Here is a 25,637-nt window from a genome sequence, read left to right as displayed (position 1 = left end):
TTTAAGGTTCCCCAAAGACTCCTTAAGACCACAACTGGCAAGTCCTCCAATAGCTGTTATTTCAATCTGGACCAGCGTGAATGACTGATCAACTGACATGAATACATTCAAGCCCATTTTTTCCTGTGTTCTGTTAGGATCACATTTCTATCACAGTCACATAAAACAATGTCTCTTTGGTACTTTTATGATATTATTAGGATGTAAAATAAGTAGGCGTCAACTTTTCTATTCTCTGTACATCTTATAGTTTTAAGTGAGAGCAGGTCTCATCAATAGGCAAACAGGGACAGACACACACACACACACACAAACACAACAGGATTTAACAAAATGAAAAGGGTGTAACTTCAAAAACACATAGTTGTGTTTAAACAACATGCCATCACTCCCATCATCATTACTTCCTTCCGTGTGTGTGTGTGTCTTAATACCTGAATGCGTCATCATCCTCTGTGTGTGCATGCTCCAGTTAATTACATAAGTAAGCAGACATGTTCAACAACGTATTGGTACATGTAAACATTGTACGCTGCAGCAGCTCCACTCTCCCTCTCTCCCCCATCCATCGCTCACTGCCTCTTCTGTCTCCACTCGCCCTCTATCTGTTTATCTGTGTCTCTTCCCTGGGCATTCAAACCCTTTTCTTTTCTCTTCTCTCTATTTATTATACTTTTTTCCCCCTCTCTCTTCCGTCTCCTCCTCTCAAACACCTCTATCGGCATTATTCATTCACCCTGCAACTCCATCTGTCTGACGGTCTGCCTGCCTTCCCAGCAGCTCATCCACCATTGATCCTTTGCAGATGTGGTGCGATGGCGGAAGTAAATAAACAGAGCCAAAACCAGGAATCCTAAAAGATCTTGTCTTTGCATGAATGATGGTAATTCATCACTAGCTTGTCTCTCCTTACCTGTTACTGCTGCTTGGGGGAGAAGATCTATCTCTAATTGTCATATTGAGTCAGGTGATCAGGGGGGTGGGGGGTGTGAGGGTTAGTGTGAGAGGGGGAATTATTAAATGTCACCAGTAGTTTGATGCCACCTGGGGCTGAGATGCCATCTTTGTCTTGGGCTTACTGTTTGCTGCTGGTCAGATGGATGCTTTTGCTTTATTGGCGGGGTTTCTCATTTTTACTTTACCTCATGGCAAGAAGAAAATAGAAAAAGAAGGAAATCGACCGAAAGAGGGAATAAAAGATGCATCGTGCATTCTGAAAAGGCTCTTTCCTGATTTTAGGTAAAAAGCGAGAGTGAGAGAGATAGATGTGATGAATAATTGCAAACAATAGGTGGTGAAAAATAGAGGAAATATTCTCCAGAGGTACATCTCATTGTAAAAATCCCCCCACCAAGCCAAGCTCCTGTTACCCAGTCCCCCTCCTCCCTCCCTTTTCCTCAACCCCCATTACCAATTAGCTTTAGGCCATAATGGATGTTGTTTGCCATGTTTCCCTGTCAGCGGATTGAATTAGCGCCTCCGTGTGTGCGAATATGTGTGTGTGTGTGTGTGTGTGTGTGAGTGATCATCTTATCGGCTCTTAGTACAGTAATGAAACACAGTTATAAATGGCTGCAATCCTGTTAACAAAACAGCACCTGAGCACAGCTCGCTAGATAAATCAGAAATGGGCCGTCACCACGCCGACCCGGTGGCTGTTGCTAAGGCTTGGAATCACCAGGAGACAATTGAATCATTTGCTCACTGTCTGATAAAGCATCTGTCTTTAACAAGCAGATCACTGCTATAAAAAATAGGACTATTTGTTATCGCTGTGTTTCTCTCCTTTGCAGGGTTCAGGAAGAGTCTGGGTGAGTTTCTGGTTTTGTAATCAAACTAAACAAATTAAAGTGGCAGCATATTTCTTTGTTTTGCAACATTTGGAGCTTCACACACAGCCACTGCTTTGCTTGTGGCCTTTTTCGTCACTGCACCATGGTAATATGTGTTGTCATGCATGCACTCTCTCTTTCGCACACACACGCGCGCGTGAATCCCTCTGTCTTTGTTCAGGGGGACTATTAAGACAGCGTCTAAGGCTCGACATACTCCAGTGCTCACACACTTAATTGTGTTAATGTTTGAGTTCACATAATCTTTCAGAGCTGTCATTCTCTCAGATTATTCAGCCCTGTTTCAATTACTGAATGCCTCGGCACTGAAGACCCAGAATGTATGATATACCTGTCCCCGTGTGCGTGTGTGTGTGCGTGTGTTCCTTAATGCTATTGTTTGTGTATGTGAACTAAAGAAGCAAAATAGAGACTGAGGATGTTGTGGCGTGAAATATTTTTATACTACCTCTTTATCAGTTACTTATTTTGCTGCGCATGTGTGCCTGTTTTGCACCTCCGTACATCTGAACCTGCACATACAAGCAAGTGTGTGTGCCCACATTCATGTATTTACACAAGCAGCTCAGGCTTTCAACGGCCAGTCAGTTGAAAAATTGAACAGCTCCTTCCCAAACTCATCTTGAAACATGTTTGCAATCGTTCTGGCTACAGTCACAGACCATACCACATCATCAGTTATCGTGAATATGGGATGAGTGAACTCTGTTAGTGTTTCAACACACACACACACACACACACTAGGCAACGGAGCATAAGTCAACTTTACGGGAGTAAGAAAAATAAAAACCACATAGCACAGTCATTACGTGCTGAACAGAGCCCATTCAACCACATCGGATGGGAGTCTGTGTATGTTTGTGATGGAGATGGAAAGAGACAATAGGGGCAAATGTGTTTTTTGTCAGGTTGTGTTTGCGTGCACTCCTCTCACTCATCCTTCAGTCACGTTACAAGAGGAATTTCTTCACCACACTTTACTTGCTGTCACACAAAGTTGCGTATGTAACTGCAGGGAGGTTGGATATGCAGGTTTGACTCGTGTGTCCTGTGGCATTTAAAGCTTCCAACACCGACTCCCTAACTGGACCTGCACACAGGTGGTTTGGGGAAGCAAGTGCTTATATCATCACACCGATAACCAAAGCCATGTCACAAAAAATGTACAGGTGTGCAGCTGAATGCTGAGTTTGAAGATAGGTGTGGTCAGATCTACGAGTATTCATGTAACAATATCCACTAAAACTTGCACTTATAAGCCTGTGTGATGCCAGTGAACTTGTTTTCTTTCCTTTTGTCATGTAAATTCCAACAAAGACGACCATCATCTCATATAGTATGTGACAGGACAATGGTGTGGAGGAGAGTGCCTGCTGCTGCTGGTGTTGATGGGACCAGAGGATATGAAGTGTGAGGAATTTGGGTTTTTCCTTTAACCAAGCAAACACCTCTCTATTTTCAAACACAGTTTACCATACCGCTGTCCGAGGAACCAATTCTGCCTGTTTTACATGAATCAGATAAGATGATTTTTAACTTATTTCATTATCTGCACAGTTGACAAAACACTCCTCTTTCCTTTGTCTGGGTGTGTTTGTCTACTTATGATCCTCATTCGTATACTCAACAGGGCACCATCTGAATTTCTGTCCCTGTGTTTGAAAAGTGAACACGAAGCAGACCAAGAGCAGTGATCACACTGCTGTGACGGTTTTATGATGCTCTGTCTTTGTAGTTGGTTGTGCCAACTGCTTTTGAAGCCTCAGCAGTAATTATTCCATTGCTGCTTAAGTATTAGCTTCGATCGAGAAAACACGCTCACATTGTGTTTTAATGCATTTACTGTCAGCATACACTGATGGACCGACATGTTTTATTTTCACATCTATCTCTTCATTTCACTAATTTTCACATGTACAGGTGAGTGCAACAAAGCCAGCATGTTTGCGGAAAATTACCCAAAAGGGTTTTTCATCATCCCTATTTTAACTAAGTACATAGCTCTACAGACAACAGATGTTTTGCTCCGCCTGCTAAGTAAGAAGTAATAGGATGACGCCTAATTAGCTCAAATCAAACACGCTGTGGTGTTTCCAATTCACTCCGTTTCAGGGCAAACCCCTGCATTTTTATCACTCTCAATTGGTAACTTGAATTTATAATATTGTAGCATTTCCTATCTTTTGGCCGATTTAGTTCGATAAACCTTGAATTCCTCGGGAAAGCGTTGGTGTGCATATTAAATTTGAGCTTAGTTTGTGGCCTTGCGTAGTGGCATGCGATGGCTTTTAGAGACAGGCAAGCACAGTTGAATGGTAACTTCTGTTTACACAACTATGAGAAAACCACCAACCAGACGAAAACATACCTTTACAAGACAGTAACAGTAAATCTCTTTTGAATTCAGGACCTGTCCCGTCTTGTGATTTTGTGCAGCCTGTATTCAAAGTTTCTCTCAAATTCCAATGGACATCTTCATCTTCCAGACTAAGAAATATTGGATTACTTCTCTGAAAGTATCACATGTACAGGGGAGTATCTAAAAATTACTTCTGTGATCATCTTCAAAGTCCTTACCGCTAACTGATAATTATATGATCCAGTGATATTGCAGAAGAGAAACAGTTCCTTTTTTTTTTTTTTTTTTTTTTTTTTGGTTTCACCAAAAATAAAAGATTGTGAAAAAATGACACTGACAATATTATGGCTCTGTAGTTGTGCTGGTATCCAGAAACAATAACCTCTGAGATGCTCTGAGATCCTTCTAATTGCCTTCTATTTTTAGATTTATTGGGAAAGCTTAAATACTGGGAAATAAACCGGCCTTAGATGGTTCGTTCTGAATAAAATGTTTTCTTAATGAATAAATAAGCACCAATGAGAATACCATAAAAGTACCAAATCAATAAACAATATAAATATAAATAGTGCTGGTAGAATATTAAATCCTACCTGTAACTATCCACCACTGGTTGTCTGGTATGCCATTGGTCTTAGCTGTATCGGCTCTATTTGTAGATAAAGACAAAAACGATTTTTTTTAAGTTGATGTAACTTCAGTATTGCAGATTTATGTCTTCCTATTGTTTGTATATTTTTTAAAAATGATTTCAGTCTTTGTTTCAAATGCAATGGTTACCACCTGGCTACAATTTTTAGGTAGTAAGCCCTCTGGCAAAGACAAGCCCACAATTCAATGCAATATATTGTGATTTTTAACAAAATGTAAATGGAGTTCCTCAGCTGGTCGGAAATCCAATTTTCCAGAGAAGGATTTTGGAAGTATAAAGCTTGCTGCCTTTGCATTTACCTTTCTGTTCCCCCTCTCTGACAATCAGGACTAAATAGCATGTTGGGGACAACTCTTTCTAAAAGGGTCGGGTCAGTGCAGCAGGAGCCCGTTAGAAGAAGGACAGGCCAGGGAGACAACTGAGGTTGTTTGCCATCAGGTGTGTGTGAAGATATCTCCAAACATTTGGACCCTGGAGATAACAACATGCCAGAGAGGGGGAGGCAGAGAGACAGACAGAGATGAGTGTATTTCCCCGGGACCACCTAAGCCGCCTAATCAAGATATGACTCCACTGTGTGTGTGTGTGAGAGAGAGAGAGACAGACAGAGAGAAGTGTGTGTTTCTGTGTGTCAGTATGTGCCCAAGATAAAAGGCAGTGAATCAGAGGTTTCCCTCATCCTGATCCCCTATAGCAGGTGAAGCTTGTGTGTGTGTGTGTGTGTGTGTGTCAGGCAGCTGGGAGGCTGCTCCCACAGCCCCCATCACATCACCTAGACCATGGAGACCAGACCTGCACTGGAGTAATGAGCAGTGCGCTGTTGTGTCTATGTCAGTCTATATATATATGTGTGTGTGTGTGTGTGTCTGTGTGTGTGTGTGCACTTATGGGGGCGAGTGATAAACGTTAGTGCTGTGATGTTGCATTAATTGCGTGCAGAGTCTTTGGTTCCCTCTTGCACGGCTAATGAAGACATGACATGTCGCTCATCCCTCTCTGACGCTCGGCTTTGAGTGCCACTGTGGCCTCTGCTGCATTTGAGCACTGTAATTTGGCTTTTAAATGAAATAAATTTGTTATCTGGGAGATCCTAAGGATTACGATTATCATTATTTTTCCCGTAGTGACAAACGCCACGCTGTGATTGGTTAATGACTTTTTTCTGAGTGGCAGCCGTCCTATGGGGTTGTCCAGAGTGAAGAAAATGGAGAGGGAGTGGAAGGTGCCAATCTGTATGACTAATGAGGTGCAATTATACTGCTGACCGGCCGTTGAAGTGACCCCACCAAAACCCTTCACACACACACACATTCATGGCAAGCTGTGCAAAAACATCATTTGAATGTGATTTAAAAAGGGGATGTGTGCTTAAATGGCAGCTAGTATGACAGAAATGACTATTGGTGGTTAATGTGCTACTTTTATTACTTCATGTTCGTGAAAATCAAACAAGTTTTAGCATCAGTGTCGATAACTAAGGAGAGTAAAAAGTTGTACAAATGCTTATTCTGTTTGAAAATGTGGGTGTGGAGTTAGAAAGAGGTGAACTCACCAGACCTTCACAACTTGGTCCTTCTCTTGGTGTTAGACTTTCAGCTACATTAGCTGCTATAATCCATCCATCCATCCATCTTCTACCACTTTTCCGTTTCCATGTCGTTGGGGATGCTGGAGCTAATCCCAGCTCACTCTGGGTGAGGAGTGCGGTCCACCAAGGGGGGGCCAACATACTAAGACAGACAGAGACAAACAACCACTCACGCAATTTAGAGTCACCGGTTAACCCAAACATGATGTCTTTGGATGGGAGGAAACCCGCACAGGGTGACACAGAGAACAGGCGAGCTCCGCACAGAAAGGCCCCAAAAAGCACAATAACATAATCTGGAAACTGAAATGCATTTAAAGATGGACAAATGCATTGAGGATTTGCTAACAGTAAATCACATAAATAACTGCCTGTAATTTGTCTATTTTTTACAGCAATCATTTTGTCAGGAATAACTGTGTGATTTCATGCACATTGGTAGAGTTGCAAGGCCACGTTATATTCTTCCTCTTGTTTCTTTACTTTCCACTGGTATGTTAAAGCGTGCACCTTTCAGCCTATCAACTGGGGTACTTCAAGAGCATGTATAGGGAAAATGATGATGTCAATTACTATATGTTCACAAATTAATGGAGATCAAAAATCTTTATGTCCACACTGAAAGCAAAGCTGAATCTCTGTTTGAGCAGAACTCCTGGCATTGACAAACTGAGCAGGATTTCTCTTCCTGCTCAGTTTGTAGAAAGCCCTCTAGTCTTCCCTTTGTCTATTTCTCTGAATGCTTCTCTCATTGTCTTCGACTTCTTTCAGATAATCTCATTTAGACTTCCCCTCTTGATTCTCAAGCCTCTTTCTCTCTCTCAGCGGAGCTCCCTGCCTTTCTCCCATGGCTCTGTCTCTCTCTCCTTTTTCACTCACTTCCTCCAAATGCACACAGTATTGATGTTTTTTTCTCTCTATCACGGTCCCTGTGATGCTTTTCCTCTTTTTAGCTCTCCCCTTTGTCTCTCACCCTTTATTTGTCAAAGGTTCTCTGTTGCACTGTCTCCCCAGGTATACTCTCTCTCATGCACACAGATGTATAGATATACCGGGGGTTTAACAGAGTTTTTGAAGCCTAAGACCAGTAATGATTTTTGGGCTGAAATTGCTGCTGTATATCAATATAGACCTACACTATTCATTCTCAGTCAGCACAGCCTGCCATGTCTTGGACTAGACCAGTGCAACACAGGGAAATGCCAGCAAGAAGCAATGAATAAAAACACCAAAGCAGGTGGAGAAGAAACATTTTGCATTTCACACCATCAGTGGGAAAATCTTGGATTAAGGTAAATGTCTCTGCTGTGTCCTTCAGTTAGCTTGTCAACAATGGTAACAGCAAATGAAACAATATCAACTATTCTTATAGTTACTGGTAATATTATGTCAGCTTCAGTTTATTCAAAGGAATAACATGTTTGTTATTTGTTCTACCTGCACTTACCTGCATAAGAACACTCAGAACAACTCGTGTAGAATCAGAAGGTTTTGCTGAAATCAAATTAATGGCATTTCACATCATTTCAAATACAGACACGAGGATGTATGACTTCTGTTTAAATGACATAAAACAGCTATTTTTTTTTCATTTGGTGAAAAAGATAGACATATTGTGAGCCTCACAGTAGTGTCAGGATTAATTTGACAAATTTCAGAACTTCAGCTTGATATTTGGCTTACCTATAAAAGAAGAACAAAAAGAAACTTGCATGCTCTCAGAAGCACACACAACCTTTGCACCCTCTCTTTTCACTGAATAAAAATTCAGTAATTGACCCGTGCTCCATGTCATGATGTATTTTACATCTACAAGTATATCACCCAACAACTCAGTCCCAGGTGGAGAGGCCAAGTGAGGCTGGATATGCCAAACCTCCTTGAGTCAGCAGTTGCTGGCCTTATAAGATGTCTTGTATCTAAGCAGATAGGATATTTAAGGAGTTATATATAGAGAGATGAATGATGGGTAGAGGGGGGACGGACAAACGAGGGATCGGTGTAAAAAGAGAAGGTTCAACTAAAAGAGAGGCTGTAAAGAAGCAGGGAGGTTGGTTTCAGTGTTTAAGAGCTTGGCAGGAGAGCAGCTACCACTACTGTGACTGGTGACTGTGGTTTTTGTGTAATCAATGTGTGTGTGTGTGTGTGACAGGGGGAAAAGATCCAGGGTATTTTTCTGGCCTTTGATGGACAGCTTAACGCCTGGTTTGTAAAAACAGCAGAGCAAAATGTTCAACGTGCCAAAGGATAGCAGGAGGTCACACACACACATATATGCAGATATACACACTGACACACAATAAAATAGACGTGAGGAGGTGCCGTCATTTTTATTAAGAATCGTGGGCTGTGGGTGGACAGTCACTGGGTGGTAGGGTATGGTTGATGTTTTCCTAACATTTCCCTTAATTGCATCCAATGTCTCCAAGCTGTAATCGAATTTTCAACATTTCCTTTTAGGGAAGAGCAATGAGTGTTAAAACTCCTTTCACTGGTGACCACATGGTCCCACCGGTGCTGAAATTTTCTGAACAACTAATGAGGTCAAGAGCAATAGTTAAGACTCTTCTGTAATTTGCTCACAACCAATGAGACCACAAGCAGGGTGAAAAAAGGCAGTGTTTTGTTTGCACAATCGCAGACAGCACTTTCACTCTATGATGAAACTTCCCAGATGAGGGAGTTTCGTACGCCACTTTCCTACTTCTCAAATTCTCTTGTGGGAATTTGTTTCACATCCACCGCATACCACATCTCCACAATATATCTCCTGGAGAGTTGGCGGTTGTAGTATCTTCTACTCCTCGTGCCTTTTACCTTCCAATTCACATTCAACCGCCTCCAAGCGTGCGGTTCAGTCCAGTCAACCACAGTGGAGAGCTGATTTCATCTTGCTGTGTGTTACTACCTGCATTGCACAAGCTAACCACTTCACTGGACCCTCCCGCCTCATTCGCATGCCAATCACTTTTAAACAGGAGTTACAACATTTCACATTCATGTTGCATTTTGTTGGTTGATTGAGCAACAAGAGCAGAAACTTGATGGAAAGCTGGATTTCTGTTGGCTAATTGCATAGATAAAGGTCCTTTCATATAACAAATGTCTTATTGAAAGTGGATTGCAGACAGAAATGTTAAGTAAATAATTTGATGAAAGAGGTAGAGCAAAGCTGGTTTTGCCTGTGTGGAAATGGCATCACGTGACTTTTGTCATATGGAGATATATTCCTACGTTGTTATGTTGGTGGCTCTGGGTTGATAAAACACTTTGGTCCGGATTGGCTGGATGGTTTTAGATTACAAATACAGAACAAAATACAAAACACAGCACAAGTGTTCATGGTCCCAGGAAGATAGATCATAATGACTTTCCTTTGGTGCAACCATGAGGTTGGTATTTTTAGTTTCAAGTGAAAAACTTTTGCATGGACTGCCATGGAATTTCCCGCACAAACTTTATGATGCTTGAAAGATTGATTGTAAAAGCTTTGGTCAAGACCTTACTTTAGTTAGAGGCATGTGTTACAAAGACTTGGCACCAAGAGCATTAATACAAAGTGCGATGAATGATTGATGTAGTGTTGCATCATGATAATACAAGTAAGAGCACTTAATGGATTTATAGATGTCTGATGTTTACAAAATAAAAATGATAAAAAAAATCAATAAGTTTTTAATCATGTTTTTTTTTTTCATCTTTACATATAATTTATTATCCAGTTGATACAATACATAATGGGGCCATTTTAACCTTCTCTCACTTGCCAGGGGGTAAAAAAAAAAAAAAAAAGCTAATAATTTATGAGATGCGATATACCCCACAGATATGAAATTTCTCTGTTTTCACATCACCATGTTGGGCGTTGCACCAAACTAAATCCAATGTGGAAGAAACATGTGGCGCCACGATGGCTTCAAATGCCCAAGTAAACGAAGCAGACAAATTTATTGCCAAAGCAAAACCGATCCATTTGCGCTTATAATGATGCTACTTCTTTTCTCTCAGCATGCAAATAACTGTCTTTTTCATTTCTGAATGTTTTTTTTCACTGTGTCTGGGGTCATTTGTCTGCTTGGCAGCTGAGTTGAGTTCAAATAAATTCCAACACTAGATAAAGTCAGATTTTGGGTCATGAAAAATAAACATACAGACCTTGAAAATGGTTAAAAAATTAAAATTATTTGCAAAACAAAAACAAAATTTTTCAACTGCATGGCAGCTAATGATGACTTTTAGACATTTTTAAAAAGCATAAAGCGACAAAGTCCAAGGTAGCAGGAGGTTTGGATGGAGACAGTGTTTCAGTTTTATTTGATTTTTGTTCCACAACCTTGACTGTGATCATGATGACTTCTAGCCCAAAGTACCCAAACCAAACCATGTTTATCCCCTGAGACCTACATCTGAGTCCAAGACATCACTAAAAGAAGACAGATCAACCAAGTGTTCCCCAAAATGAAGCTGTTCCTTTGGCAGGAACAAGAAGTGTCAGTCAGCCGTCATCACTGCTTGAAAACAGTTACATTTAGTTTATCAATGTAAAGGTGGTTAGGGTTAGATCCTCCATTTGAGCTCCAGCATTCAGACCTAAGAACAGGATGCTGTTCTGAAGCAGAACAAAGCAATCACTGTGATCAAGGCTACACATTTTGTTGTGGGTACTTGAGAACTGGTGCCGTTATAGTAACTCAGAGACTTCCCTGATTGTCCAGATGTCAAAACAGATTCAATAGACCAACGTATTAAGTGGACTAATCAGGAGGTCAGTGGTTCAATCCAGCTCAGTCCGCTGGCACGATCTGAACCCCCAAATTGCCTGTGATGCCTGCTGTATAAGTAGTAGAGGAGAAAGCTTTGTACAAGATGAGTGCAGCCTGATGATGTGTGTGAGTGTCTGCTGTCCACATGCATGTCTACAGCTGGGGTGTGATCAAGCCTTTAATCTCCTGTAGACCACTAGGGCATGCCTGCATTTACCTCCTTTGGCCACACTAACCACAAGCTGTGCTTTGAAACTTAAAGAAGCACCGAAATGCCCCGCTGGTTCCATCTCTTTCAAAGGTCAGCTGGCTGATGTCACAAGAGTTATATTCTCATGGCATGCGGCCACCATCACATGATGAGACTACAATCTTAATCCCAATGGAGGTTAGTCCAGGAGGGTTAGGGCTGTCTCACAGTGAAAAAAAACATGTCCGGGTAACAAGAACAAAGAAGTTTACAGGAAAAAACAACCAGGTGAGTCATCGTCAGAACTGTGTATCTTTATTTGATTTATGTTAGTGATGATGAATTCAAAATATGCTTTAATCACGTCTTAGCTCCCTACTTGTAAATAAATTTGGATTTTATTTACAAGTAGGGAGCAAGAGGAGGAAATAAAAGATAAAAAACAACATTGAGATTGGCAACTAGTTTTGGACCTGGGCTTTCAGGAAGAGGACTCAGAGGATTGCAGTTGTTGTCCAGGATGACATTGTGAGGGCCAAAGCCCCTACATGCCTATGTTTGATGACTCACAGGAAATGAAGGTGAGCATCATGGCATCTTTTCGCAATCTCTGACAGAACTACCAATCTGTCGGCTTCCTCACTCCTTCCAGCCATACCACATTTACTCTGTCATAATGAGAAGCTGCCACTCAAAACACGTCAAGCTGCACTTCTTGCAACACTGCCGAGGCTACAGGACGAAGTAGCTCAACTGGGATTAAAGTCTCTGTTGCATTTGTTGAAACAGAGTTTAGAGCAATACAGTGGGCAAATCTGGAGGAAAGAGTTTAGGAACAAAGACTGCCTGTGCTGTAACACGCTGGATGGGCCAGATGAAATTTAGCTTATGAATTGACGCACATACATTATGCATATTGAACAGAGGCCGAAGGGAAATAGAGACAGAGGGGAGACATCCTGTCATCACTAAAGGGGAGTGATGGAAAGATGGACAAAGGAGATGTCCCACGGGACTACGCACTCATTCTGCATGGCTGCCTATCTATCACCATGGAAACTGTGTGTATGTGTGTGCTGGCGACCAACAGTGAGCTGGAGGGTTTGTGTTATGAAGAAGAGGAATAATGTGTAGGTCCTATGCTGGAGGCCTCCCACTGTGTTAGCAAGAATATCTTCCAAACTCACTCATGATCACATTCCACGTCACTGCACATGTGTGTATGTGTGTGCATGTACAGACAGTTGTGGAAGGAGAGATCCTATCATTTAAAAGCAGGTCCCTTGGCTGATGAGTGATAGTGTGATTGATGAAGGACAGAGTGATGAACACTTGATGAGATGAAAGAGTGAAGAGCCTTCAGCACGCATTCACAAACACACAAACACACACACACTCTTCCACAGAAGATGGGGGGTGATTATAGATGAAACGTTTTCTTTGAGCCAACATCAACGCGACATGAAGGCATGCAGAAGAGGCTGCACTGCCGTACGCACATTCACACAAAAGTACACACGCACATAATTTCACTGAAAGAAGACAACGCACAGAAAGAAATCACACAGATGCTGGTTAATACACTGGTGACAAAATTAGTTCATCCTTTGGTTGTAGCTTGTAATTGGCCATTGTTTTTTGTTTGTTTGCTGGTTTGTTTTTCCCTTCCCTTCTGAGAGGAGCAATTTGTGGCCAGGCCATATGAAAACTTCCTTTTTTTTTTCTCTTATTTTGTCTTTGACTCATACGTTGCCCTGTTTGGTCCACTGTATCTGACATCAGGCAAACCGATTAAAAGATTGTTTTCCCAACTAACTTAATAGTTTGTTCCAAACAGCCCATTCACAACATAAATATTCATTCACTCAAAAAAATGGACGTTTCCTGCTGTGTCTGTCACACACACACACACACACACGCAGACCTCTGGCACCTGAGGAGAGTGCCATCACTGTCCCAGGCTGTGCCAACATGTGGGAGTAGTTACAGTAAAGAAACACTGCCAAGACCACTCTGAGCATCACAAACAGCTGCCAGGAGGACACACACACTCTCTCTCTCACACACGGAAGACTAAAATTCAGATGGTTGTTGAAGTCTTGCTCACACACCAATCCTCTGCTGTCTCTACCACAAAAACACACCCACAAACACTGCAAACAGCTTCCTCACACAAGAACACACTAAGTCCTCCACCTTTTTTCTGTCTTCCTTTTTTATGCACACGCACACACTCTTTGCAGAGTCAATGTTGGTAACAAAAGAGCAACACATAACCAGGATTTCCCCGGTACCTCCGGTTCCTGTCTTCACGTCTGCTGTCTGATACATAGGAAGCCTCTATTCTCCATTGATTTTGTTCTGTACATTCCTGGTGTGTTGGTTCAGCTCTGCTCACCGAGCATGACGCCTTAATCTCTCAGGATCGCTGTCAGTTGATGAATTGTCAGTCACACGGTCCAAGCAGAGCAGCTTTTAGCTTCAGGGACGACGAGCAGAGAAGTTTGACTGCGGACATAAGGCAGACGTCACATACCAGCAGTTGTCTTTCTGTAATATCCTCATTTCCTCTCTGTACGTCTTACTTCACATTATCAGGCTGTTCTAGAGAGGCTGGTGTTCAGTGGACACGTTGTTACAGTGTTTACCAATTATATTATAAATATCGGACACTTTGTCATTTGTCACAGTGGTTAATATGTCTCTGATATTAACCCTGTTCAGATGGGACCTGTATTACATGGACTCCTCTGGTAATAATGGCAGAGGTTGTCCGTACTCTTAATTGCTACAGACTCTAAATGAAAACTTTCAAGCTTGAAACCAACTTCCATTTTCCACAAAACACAAATGTTGAAAGTAACATTACCAAGTTTCATTACCAAGTTCATTACCAATAGTAAAAAAAACCACACACACAGTCTGAGAAAGAGAGGGGATGGGGGGGTGGGGGGATTGGATGGGGTTTCTTTGGTTCTTTTTTTCCTCTGATGTTATAAATGTGAATGATAGCTTTTATGGAATTGGGGGTGAAAAACAGGAAGTTCAAACAGCGACTCAGCATGTGCTGTATGGAAAGAGGAAGCATTACTATAAATCAGTAGTATTAGGAATTCACCTCCTGTGTCGAGCAAACACGGACGTGCAGGTTCAATTCCCCAAATCACACGATGTGTCAAGCTAAATTAAGACTGGTGAGAGTAGAGCCAATGTTTTGTTTTCAGTTTTGTCTTGAAAGGGGAAACTATACATGACAGCCATCTTTAAGTAAGTCTAATAATTCAACGCACGCTGTATTTGCATGCAAAGTTGAAAGGGTCTGACAGAGACAGCAGTTCACAGGTTTATTTTCCATAGTTTGGTGTAGAAGGTAGTGAAGTTTAAAAAACCATTGCAATTGCTTAAAAATCTGTAAATGTTTGTAAATCATTTAATTCTGATAAGTTCTATTTAGTTTAGTTCAGCTGAGGTGAATATTACCAAAATGTAGCATATGCATATGCACAACTACTACTACTACAAACTGTATTTCAAAAAGGTATTTCTCATCAAGATGTATTAATGGCAACATATTAGTTATAAAATCTCAACATTGGTGTTGTATCAGTGGCAAGAGGTCAGGCAGGTAGCAAATGGCAACCTACTATAACATCTCACCTTGGTTTGTCAACTGCCCTTTTAAAGCCTGACGTCTGTAAATTGGACATTGTCATGCTGGTATTTTAAAATCAGAAGAAGGCATATTTGGAGGAGAAGCCAGAGCTGAGGAGGAGTGAGTTGGATCCGACCTGCTCTGTATTTATCTGCTGATTTCCATGCAGGTGTCTGCCATCTCTCACTCACAGGGTATCCACACTACAATACATCCCCAGCTTTATAGTCTATTTTCCTCTAAAGGGGGCTGTCATTTAAAAACAGAATATCATGTTGTATCGAATAAGATTTAAAACTAGAGTCTGAGGCCACGAACTAATTCGAAAATGTTTACTAGGGTGATAAGTCATGTGAGAAGTAGGGCCATTTTCCCACAGAATTCAATACAATCAGACTTTGTTCCAAAACCAGGGGAGTTGCCCCCTGATGGTCATTGGATTGAATAAAATTTTTAGGCATTTGAGCTTTTGCTTCCCTTTATGGGGATTAATTACGTGGGTTTTAATTCATGAGCTTTAGATTTGTCTCATCATAATAACATAATAACAAGAAGTAAATAACCATATACACCAAAATAACAAATGGTGTTAAATGTTAAAAGCTAAAAATTATTTGAATCGCCACCGCAGATTTTACTTTCAGCATAGAGAAAATATGTTTTCTTTTCAGAAATGAATGTTCACAGCAACATAGAGCAGCTGGTTCAGTGTTCTTATTATGAGTGTAAAAAGTCACAATGAAGTTGTGGTGCGGCTTTTCACTTAATATGGAACATTTCTGAGAAAATCTGATGAAATGTAAGGAAACACAACCTGACTGTCTGTCTGTTAACATCACGAATGTTGCGTCAATTCCAACTGAAAGTGGTGAGAGAAGCATGTGAGGAGATAAATCCCAAAACACATTCACAGCGCTCAGGTTTCACGTGAATTTACTGTACGTGTTACATCCAGACGGGTGTACAGTTACAGGTATTTTGATGACCCCTGCAGTGTAGCCGACAACACATCAGGAGGAAAGAACATACAAGGCAGTTTGAGGTGTGTATGTGTGTGTAGGCAGGTTTAGAGAGGTTGTTTTATATAAATATACTGTGCATATCCTGTCTCCTGCTGTCACTGGGCTACATTTGGCAAGCTTGGCAATCAGGTGTCTCCCTCACATGCACACTTATAAATTCCTGCCTGCATCCAGATCATATCATAAATTTCACACAGATATTCCCCCACCGCAGCTATCAGGTGTCTGCGGCTCAGATTGCTGTGTCCACTAAGACTTTACAGGATGTTTGACCTATTCTGACTGCTGGAGCAGGCAGCCTGCCGGCCAACACTCCTCTACTATTCCAAATATCAAATACCAGCATCAGTGATAAGCACCAGAGCTGCTCTGTTCAATGTACAGCCTGATGTGTGTGTGGAGGACACCTCTGCTGCATTAAGGGGGAGGCAATTATTATGTATTTTTTGCAGTTTGGTGTTAAAATCTTTTGGATTAGGAGGTCGTTGGAGTGAGTTTGACCCTGGATGGCCCCGAACAAGCATACCAGCTGTAAAACACTCCTCATGTCCAGGAATATTTTTTGCTGCATGTTCATGCATTATAAGGTGAAAAAAAAAAACAAACAAAAAAAAAAACAATAAAACAAATATACTACAAAACTACAAAGAATAGCTAGTGTAGCATTTATTTTAATTGCCACCCCCCTCAATGGATTAAGTAATTTTCTTCTTTTGTAAATTAAAATACATTATTTGATAATTAACTTTCAAGGGATTTAGGGAATATTTAGCTTTTGTGTAAAAACATAAAATCATCAGTCATTAATGAAGGAAATTAAAGAGACAACAGCATTTCTTGTTTTAAGTAGGCAAACACGTTGTCATGACAAAAATAAACCCTATGAAATGTAATAAATAAATGACTCTTCCCTATTTAGTTTCAAGAGTCTAAACTCTTTTTCTCCAATTGATTTTCCAAGGCTCATTTAACACTGATGTAAACCACAGTTCAAAAACAAGCCTAAGCTCTTTGAAGACACCAAATCCTGTTATGAAATGAAAATAACATGTATAGTTCTTCAACACTTTTTTATATCATCAGTGAAATGGGGCAGAAAGTGAAATGTCATAAAATCGGGGGAAAGAGAAGAACAGTGGAGGCTTGTTGGTGTTGTAATTTGGAGAACATGGACACGACTTCCACACTGCCAAGAATCAATGATTTATGTAAGCCTACCATCTGTTGCCACAGAATACATTGCAGAACAACCGATGAGTCAGATTGGCTATACGGACATCTACAATGTCACTGACACACACACACACACACACACACACACACACACTCACTCACAGATACCAGTGGCAAGCTCATGGTGGCTCATATGAACGATGGATGAGGTGATGCAGAGAAGACTAGTGATCTCCCTGCTCCCACTGTGAGTGACCAGAATATACTCCAGCACGCGCACACACACACAAGCCTTTACACAAACACACATAGAAACTATCTATACACACACCCAATATCACACGGCAGCTGACAGCTATTCATTCACTTCAGTGACATGCTCAGGCTATATCTAAATTGGAGCCCATCCAGCACACGCACACACACTCAGGTGCACACCTTTTCCTTTTTCAATCCACTAACATGTACTGTTTCAGTGCTAACCCTCTCTCCTTTTTTCCCCATTTCTTCGCCCATATTATGTGTTAAAGTAGACCACAAATACACAAACTGGCACATATAGGCACATAACACACACACACATTCATATGGCTAGCCCTTGGGCTCTTGATGAGTGACATGCTTTCAGATGTGGTGACTACCGTCCGGCACCAGTCCCCTCCGGGGGATGGGGGGGCTGCCACACCTGTCTGTGACACCTTCACCCAGAAGAAACACACACTCACACACACAAATCAGCTTGCAGAATGTTTGCTCATACAGCGTGAAAGCCTTCTCTCATTAACCCAGAGGGCACCCCTGGCCTCCCATTGTGCCCCTATCTCCTGCAGCATTCTGGGTAAAGTAGTTTAACAATGTCAACCAGATAAGCCCAATGCAAACCTGCTGATAAGGTGTCAAAGACTGCACTTAATGTCTGTGTGTTTTGAAGGCGTTGGTTGATTGAGGAGCCAATGAGGAGGATGCAAAAGCCAGAGAGTTAGCAGATTGGGTGTATATATGAGTATGTGTGTGTGTGTGTGTGTGTGTGTGTGTGTGGTCAAACTGGCAGGCGTTCTGTTTCACATCTTTGTAATAACAAGTTAAACTGCTGAAACAGCTAAACACAGAAGACAAAAGGAAAGCAAACACACACACATACCGCCGGACAAAGGACCTGTACTTGAATGTGTTTGTGTTTGTGATTTCAAGTTGTAGCCAAGGACAATTAGCAAAACAAAAAAAAAACAAACAAAACAAAAAAAAAAAAAACTCCCACACACACACACACACACACACACACACACACACAAAAAAACCCCAAGGTGAGTCAACTTTTCCTGTATTGACAAGTAAAACAGGGAGCCAGCCGAGAGGAAGAAAAAGGGAAAAAAACGCCAAAGGAGGGGCCGAATGCCGCTCGGAGACGAATAAAGTTTATGGTCGATGTTCAAGGCAACACTACGCTCAAGCTTTCTTTGCGCGCTGCCACGAGGCAGCCAGACTGTAATTTAAGGTCAAAGGTAAATCCTTCAACCAGACTTCAATGTTGCAATAAGCTGCATCACAAAGGCTCTGGTTGCAGTGTGATAAAAGGTGTGAATATGTCACAGGAAGTCTCAAATAAAATGCAGTAAATTTGCGCACTTCGTCCCAGAAACTCCACACCCTGTAGGGGATAATCTCAAGTGTTCTTCCCAGCTCTCACATTACACACTTCCACACACACACACACACACACACACACACACACACACACACACACAGAAGCAAGCAGTAAACTCATGGAAGTACAGGAATGCATTCAGAGTGTGGATTTACATTGGTGCACACAAAGGTCAAGCATGCAGGGTCACATTAGCATGCCGGCTACATTTATGTATCACAGTATGTGCACAGTGGAGATTTGAAATATTTGCATGAAGAAAGCTGATACCGTCCCTTTGTTCCCTTAATGGTGCTGATCCATTTGTATTATTCTGAATACCTGACACACCTGTACCGCCCGAGGAGACTTTATCTCACCCGTCGTCTCTCATGAAACTCTGCAATATGCAGTTTGCCTTTTCTCTGGCCATTCTTTCCTCCTATCAGCTGCAGCTACAGTTTCACTTCGCTTCCTCCTCTCGTGTCTTTTCTCCACTCTCATTCTTTCCACGCTTTCTTCTGCGTTCACACGGGACAAATGATCGGCATTGATGAACACAAAGTAGCTTTCACAAGATTCACTGGAGGAAAAGAAAAACAATCATGTTTTATTTTGTAAGAATCTTTTTTTTTAATGAAACACAAAAAGGCAATAAAATTAAGATAAATAATTTTTTTCTTTTTGTACACAAGGAAATATTTAAGTCATATTTCCAAAGAATGACTGAAATTACATAATATATTTTAGTAGGCTATCTCAACCATACAAAGCAGGTTCCAGTGGGTCTAAAAAAAACAAAAAAAAACAAAAAGCAAAAAAACAACGTTGTTTCTGTCATAAGGTGATGTTTAGAACTGAATCCAGTGTTTCTTAAAGAAAATACAGCTTTTAAAAAATAATTCAATTAAAGACCCATAAAAGTAATATGTCAAAATTGAGTTTCACATTAGATTCCTTTTAAAGCTTTTGCTTTGCAGTGTAACAGCAACATCGTTGTTAAAAATCAATGTCCTAGAAAAGAAAAAGGCATTCATGTTCTTCCCCCCTGTACATCCTATACACTGACAACAAACAATCATCACAGGCTTGCATAAACAGTTAGACAATGGTAAACAAGGAAAACAAGCAAACATAAAACACACACACAGACATTTTTGGCAAAGCAGGAATAAAAGTGACAAGAAGCATAATTTGTGATTTGATCCCTATCTTGTTTTTCTTTTTTTTGTGTGTGTGTGTGTGTGTGTCTCTCACCATTGTCCCATTGATTGGCTCTGATTGTCCTTCACAGTCACGTGATGCCATTCTGGTTGCCATAGAGACCTCAAGTGCATCAGCTGGGCAGCGGGCAGACAATGTTGCTGCAACGTTTCTGGACGCTGTCATAGCAACGCTGGGTGAACACGAGCAGACAACGAGAGGAACTCTACTTCAAATACCTCGGTGATTGCAGGGGTCCCGGATTCAGATTTGATTGAATGTTTGTTTTTTTGTTTTTGTTTTTTTTTTTTTTTTGCTTTTTTCTTCATAAAATTGTTTTCATCTAATACGCCGGAGCGTAAAACTCAGGTGCTTTGGTACGTTTTGTTTTGATGCCAGATAAATATCTACATTTCATATAGGAATACAGGCTAAAATAGATAAAAAAAAAAGGAACTAGATTCTTTTAGGATCAGAGAACAGCAGAAACTCAGTTTCTTTTCCAGTATTTGTGGAAAAAAAAAAAGCTTGAAACAGGAAAATGCACATTCTTAACTCAACAGAGCAAAATAAAAGAAAGACATTTTGGACAGGTTTAAAAGCCTTTTAAGAGCCTTTTCTGATTTCATTATAAACATTTCCCAAGCACCCTTTCTACGTATTCGTCTCTAAAGCACGGCTTTCAACCACAAAATCTTCACAACAGTTGTACATGTCCAAGCCTCCAATCTTGTTCAGTGCACTAAGAGAGAAGGAAACTTAACCAAACCTCCACCCTCTGCCAGACCCCGCCCCCCAACCCCAACCTCCCTGACCCACCCCCACACACCCTAAAAAAATCTAAATAAAATATTCATCTCTGCAAAAGAAAACATCAAAATGAACAAATATATATGTATACTATATACAACATGTAATTTTATACATTATGCTGTACAAAGCACACACACTTACCCATGCACACCTGTGCACGCACAGCAGCGTGCACACACAGTTCAAATAAACAATCCAACTACCTGTACATGTGTCGTCGCACCTGAATAGGAGGATACGAGAGCGAGGTATTGACGTGTATGGCTTGACAGGAGAAAAAAAAAAAACATTTTGTGTTTCCGTCGCAAGGACTGAAAACTGCACGTTAAGGACTGAATAGATTAATATTCAGAGTGTTAGAGACACAGACGGTGTGTCATGACGTCATCTTTGCTTGATGAGCATAGGCGTACACGTACATGACCACACACACAATTCATACAATATAAACACATGCACACTAAAGCACTATTTACTTAGAGCTCATTAAATGCTGAACAGGGCCCTTTCAGCCTCTCTGCAATGCAAACACATACACACACACACTCACGCGTGCGCGCACACTCACACACACACACACACAGTCCAAACTACAGTGTTTTTTGGTCCTGTTGGGGATCTCCCAATCGTGTTGTCATTGTCAAATCACCAGTATAAGACCATTAAAACCATCCAAACCAGTGTGGTTTAAAGTAAGTCTCTCCATTCTTTCCTGCTCCATGTCTGTCTTTGTCTCAGAAGGACAAGTCCACCTCCCGCCCTCCATGGCATATCCAGGCTACTGTACTCCAAAGTGCTTCCTGTTCAGTCGTTGCAGTAGTCGCAGTGGCAAGACTCTTTTACTTCGGCCACAGACTCTCACTGCAACAAGGAGCCTCAATCCGCATCTGATAACCAAGTTAGATCTGACCCAGATCAGACGTTTACCCACAACATGCCAGACTCCTCCTAAGTGCCAGTACTGCTGGGCTTTATCCTGTGGGCTAGCTCCTCCTTTCACAGGGGACAGATCAATACTGAGAGCCTCAACTCTTGTCTTGGTTTCCCTCTGTCCCCTGCTCTGCTCTGGAAGACCGTCCTGAAGGCAGTCGACTCCAGAGGACAGGTCAATGTTTACATTTTTCTCTAGTTGCTGGTGCTAGGACACGATAGCCATGCCGTCTGCACTGATCAGTTGGCCCGTGGTTGGTTCATAGGTCCCCGCCAGGTAGAATAGGTCATTTGTGGCGTTGACTGGCTTGCGTTCGCGCATTAGGTGATCATATTCGGCCCTGCTGACCACCTGGCAGCGATGGGAGATGGTCTGCACATCATTTTCGTCCTCATGGCTCGACTGGTACAGGGCATTCTACGGAAGAGTCAGAAAGATAATAAATACCACAGTCAAAATGCTGCTTCTCAAGGAGCGCTGTCCCACACAAGCCTCTTTTATTGTGAGTTTCAGAAAGTGGAGATCTGTAATTTTTCTTTCAGCCCAACCTGATATTAGTTCTCATACTAACTGTCCAGGCCTTTTTCTCTTTATTCCAAACAAAAATCAATATTGCCAGTCTGAGAAATGTAAAATAGATGACTTCCTGTGCAGTAGGTTCGACCCACTGTGTGTTAAGAAGCAGTTTAACGAAGAAAATAGAAGTTGCACTCACATCAGATAAGCGTAAAAAGGTACATATTGGTGATATCTTTATATGAAAATGACTCAGGCTGTTCCTATTTTAGATATTCTACTCGCACACTCTGGTCTTTACCTTGCCATCACGGTGTCGCTTCCCCAGGCGAGTCTCCTCGGGGTGGTAGAACCACTTGACCCTGACCACCATGCTGGAGCTCCACGACTCCCAGAGGCTCTCCACTCTGCCCACGTAGGGCAGCTGCGGCCGTCCAGGTGACAGGAACACAGCACAGTCCCCGACACGCACTGTCTCCTTGCCCCGCACAATGGCCTTGTAGAAAAGTTTGCGAGCTTTGCCCTTCAGACCTCTCCTCTGTCACGGAAGGGGAATAAAAACAGTCAATTTATTCAGAGTGGAAGGCTTTTTTCCTCACCAGCCTCATTTCAGAAATTAATTTGGGTTGTTTGTTTATTTGGCTAAACTCAGTCTGCCAAAATATAGGATTTAATGTGTCTTCCAATTTCAATCCCCCCCAAAAAAACCTCCAGATAATAAATATGGTGGGTTAAAATGTATTTTTTCAGTGATTTCGTTCCTTTTTTCTTGTTCTGGGCCTCACACTGTCTGAGCTACAGAAGCACAAAAATAATTCACTTTTAACTTGATAAGGCATTAGTAATGAAACTCACCTGTGAGTTATGATAACAGTAACCATAAGCTGGATAACACACCTACATTGCTGCTTTGCCTTTTGATTTGTTGAGGCATGTAAACGATAAAAGGCCAGTTTTTTTAAGCTGTGCGTCTTACATCGACAGAGGAGGTCATGTTTATAAAGCAAACTGCATTGCAGCTGAGTGGCAAAGGTCGCACAAAATGTTTTGTTCTGTTATCTCAGGATCGTGACTTTACAATCAGGATAGCAAACTCAGAGATTAACCAAACCAATTCAACGTGATAGCACAGCCAATGTATGCAGAGTCTGAGTCAGATCTACTTAAGTCATGAGTTGAAGTAGTTACAGACGTAGACAGTCATTCTGAAACAAAGATTATGAAGTGTGACCACAAGAAAACAATATCATTATCTCAAGCTTTCAATGTAAAGGGATTTAGTCATGAGAACTCAAGTTTTCTTGAACCATGACAAAAAGATGTGATGAAAAAACTTGAGATCTTGGAAAAATAGCTTTAAAGACAATTCAACATTCAACAAAAAAAAGATGTTTGTTGGGTATTTTTCCATTCATTCATCTTCTACCGCTTATCTGTTTCTGGATTTCAGGGGGGTGCCGAGCCAATCCCAGCTCACACTGGACAGGTCGCCAGAGATGAACAACCACTCATACTCAGACCCACTGGCAATTTAGAGTCACCAATCAGCCTAAATATGCACGTCTTTGGACAGTGAGTGGAAATTGGAGTACCCAGAGGAAACCCACACCAAGCATGGCAGAACATGCAAACTCTGCACAGAAAGGCCCCAGGCTTGGGAACCAAACCTGCGACCCTCCTACTGTGGGGTAAAAGCACTACCACTGTGCCGCTGTGCTGCCTGTTTGTTGTATAATGAAACACAAACAAAATGCTAAATCGTACCTGTGTGGGGTTGCCAGACCACTTCCACAGCTGGCGTCCAGACATCGGGGGAGCCGTGTTGGGCAGGGGCTCAGGTGATGACATCCTCTGTCTCTTAGCGGCCGCCGTGTCCTTTGTGCCAGGTTTCATCTGCTGGTTAACCGGACTGCTTTGGACCTGATGGTGGCTGTTGGGAACACCGTCTTTTCTCTTTAGCTGGCTCTTAGCTGTGCTACTGTTCACCACCATACTTCCTTTAGACATAAATTCCTTCCTGTCTTCTGCTCTGTCAGCCCTGACCTTTGACCCTGAGACAGCCATGTTGGCTTTAGCCACAAAGCCGTGAGCTGGGGCAGAGACAGAGGGAGAGGAGTTGGAGGTGGTGGGGTCAGGGTTTAGAATGTCAGAGGTCATGTTCTGCCTGTGCTTGTGTTTGTCCTGCTGGAGCAGTGCACGGCGCAGCAGCACAGAAGAGGATTCTTCATCAGAGGAGTAGGAGGAATCGTTGTCAGAGGAACAGAGGGACGAGGAGGAAATGGACCCAGAGGAGGAAGAGGAAGAAGAAGATGAGGTAAAGCACACAGAGAGACGAGAGGGGAAACGATTGCGGTGGGATGGGACTCCTGCACTACGTGTGTCAGCATCTTGGCCGTCATCCTCATCATCCTCATCCAGCTCAGAGTAGGAACTGGGGCAGTCGCTCGGGTAGTCTAGACTATAATCCCCACCTTGGACTCCAAGACCAGTTGACAAAAGATCCTTTCTTAGAGGAGGAGCGCCCTTTAGAAGAGCCTCGGACCGGACTCCAGCACTGTCTCTTTCCCCTCCTCCCTTTTTGCCATCCTTCACCAGCAGGGATGGGTGAATGTATCTTAGTGGTGCTCCTGCTGAGACCAGGCTCTTTCCTCCTCTCCCTCCACTCCCTCCAAGCCGAAGCAAGGCTTTGCCGTTCTTTGTTTTAGGGGAGGTCACCCCTTCATGGTCAAGCTTCACCAGGAACTGTTTCCTGTCCCGTTCAGTTGCTGGCTTCCTGCTTCCAGCTGCCATTCCCATGGTGAGAGTTGAAGAGCAAGAGGAGGACAAGGACTCCCGGAGTCCCATGGACGCAACTGTGGTGACAGGTCTCCCAGCTCCAGAGCTGCCACCACTTCCAAAGGTAGCATAGCCATTGGCAATGCTACTGAATGAGTCAACCACAAAAGGAGAACCAAAGATACCTTTGATAGGGGTGGGAGGGGCAAGAGGGTGGGAGGCAGGCCGATGAAACAAACCCAGGTCTTGTTCTCGTATCTTCCTTTTGGTCTTACGGGACGTTCCGTTGAAGAGGAAAAAGTCAACAGGTGGTCTCTTCCTGGGCACAGACCAGTTGGACAAAGAAGTGGTGCTTTTGGTTACAGATTCTGTTACTGGTGTTGGTGTGCTAACAGTTTTAGGCACTGAGTGGATTTTCTTCGGTCTGCCAACTGAAAAGGGAGCCAGCAACAGAGAGAAGTTATAATCAATATGATCTGACAGGTGTTAAGACCATACTGAGATTAATTATAGAACTAAGAGC

The 25,637-nt window shown here is 42.1% G+C and overlaps 1 protein-coding gene across 1 annotated transcript in view; it reads right to left on the bottom strand.

Moving 5' to 3' along the window:
- Positions 1–20,905: 20,905 nt before the first annotated feature.
- The window catches only part of bahcc1b (BAH domain and coiled-coil containing 1b), a 52,403-nt gene continuing 47,671 nt past the window's right edge, over positions 20,906–25,637 (bottom strand). Inside the window, exons 26-28 of the mRNA XM_029528417.1 lie at positions 24,104–25,545; positions 22,641–22,877; positions 20,906–22,240 (exon numbers count right to left, since the gene is read on the bottom strand). Of these exons, the coding sequence (XP_029384277.1) occupies positions 22,031–22,240; positions 22,641–22,877; positions 24,104–25,545 (1,889 nt within the window). The 3' untranslated portion in view covers positions 20,906–22,030. The remainder of the gene's footprint in view (positions 22,241–22,640; positions 22,878–24,103; positions 25,546–25,637) is intronic.

Source organism: Echeneis naucrates, chromosome 19 (genome assembly GCF_900963305.1).
Source record: "Echeneis naucrates chromosome 19, fEcheNa1.1, whole genome shotgun sequence".
Lineage (NCBI taxonomy): Eukaryota > Metazoa > Chordata > Actinopteri > Carangiformes > Echeneidae > Echeneis > Echeneis naucrates.
The sequence above is the reverse complement of the archived record's forward strand: the minus strand, read 5'-3'. Positions and strand labels throughout refer to the sequence as shown.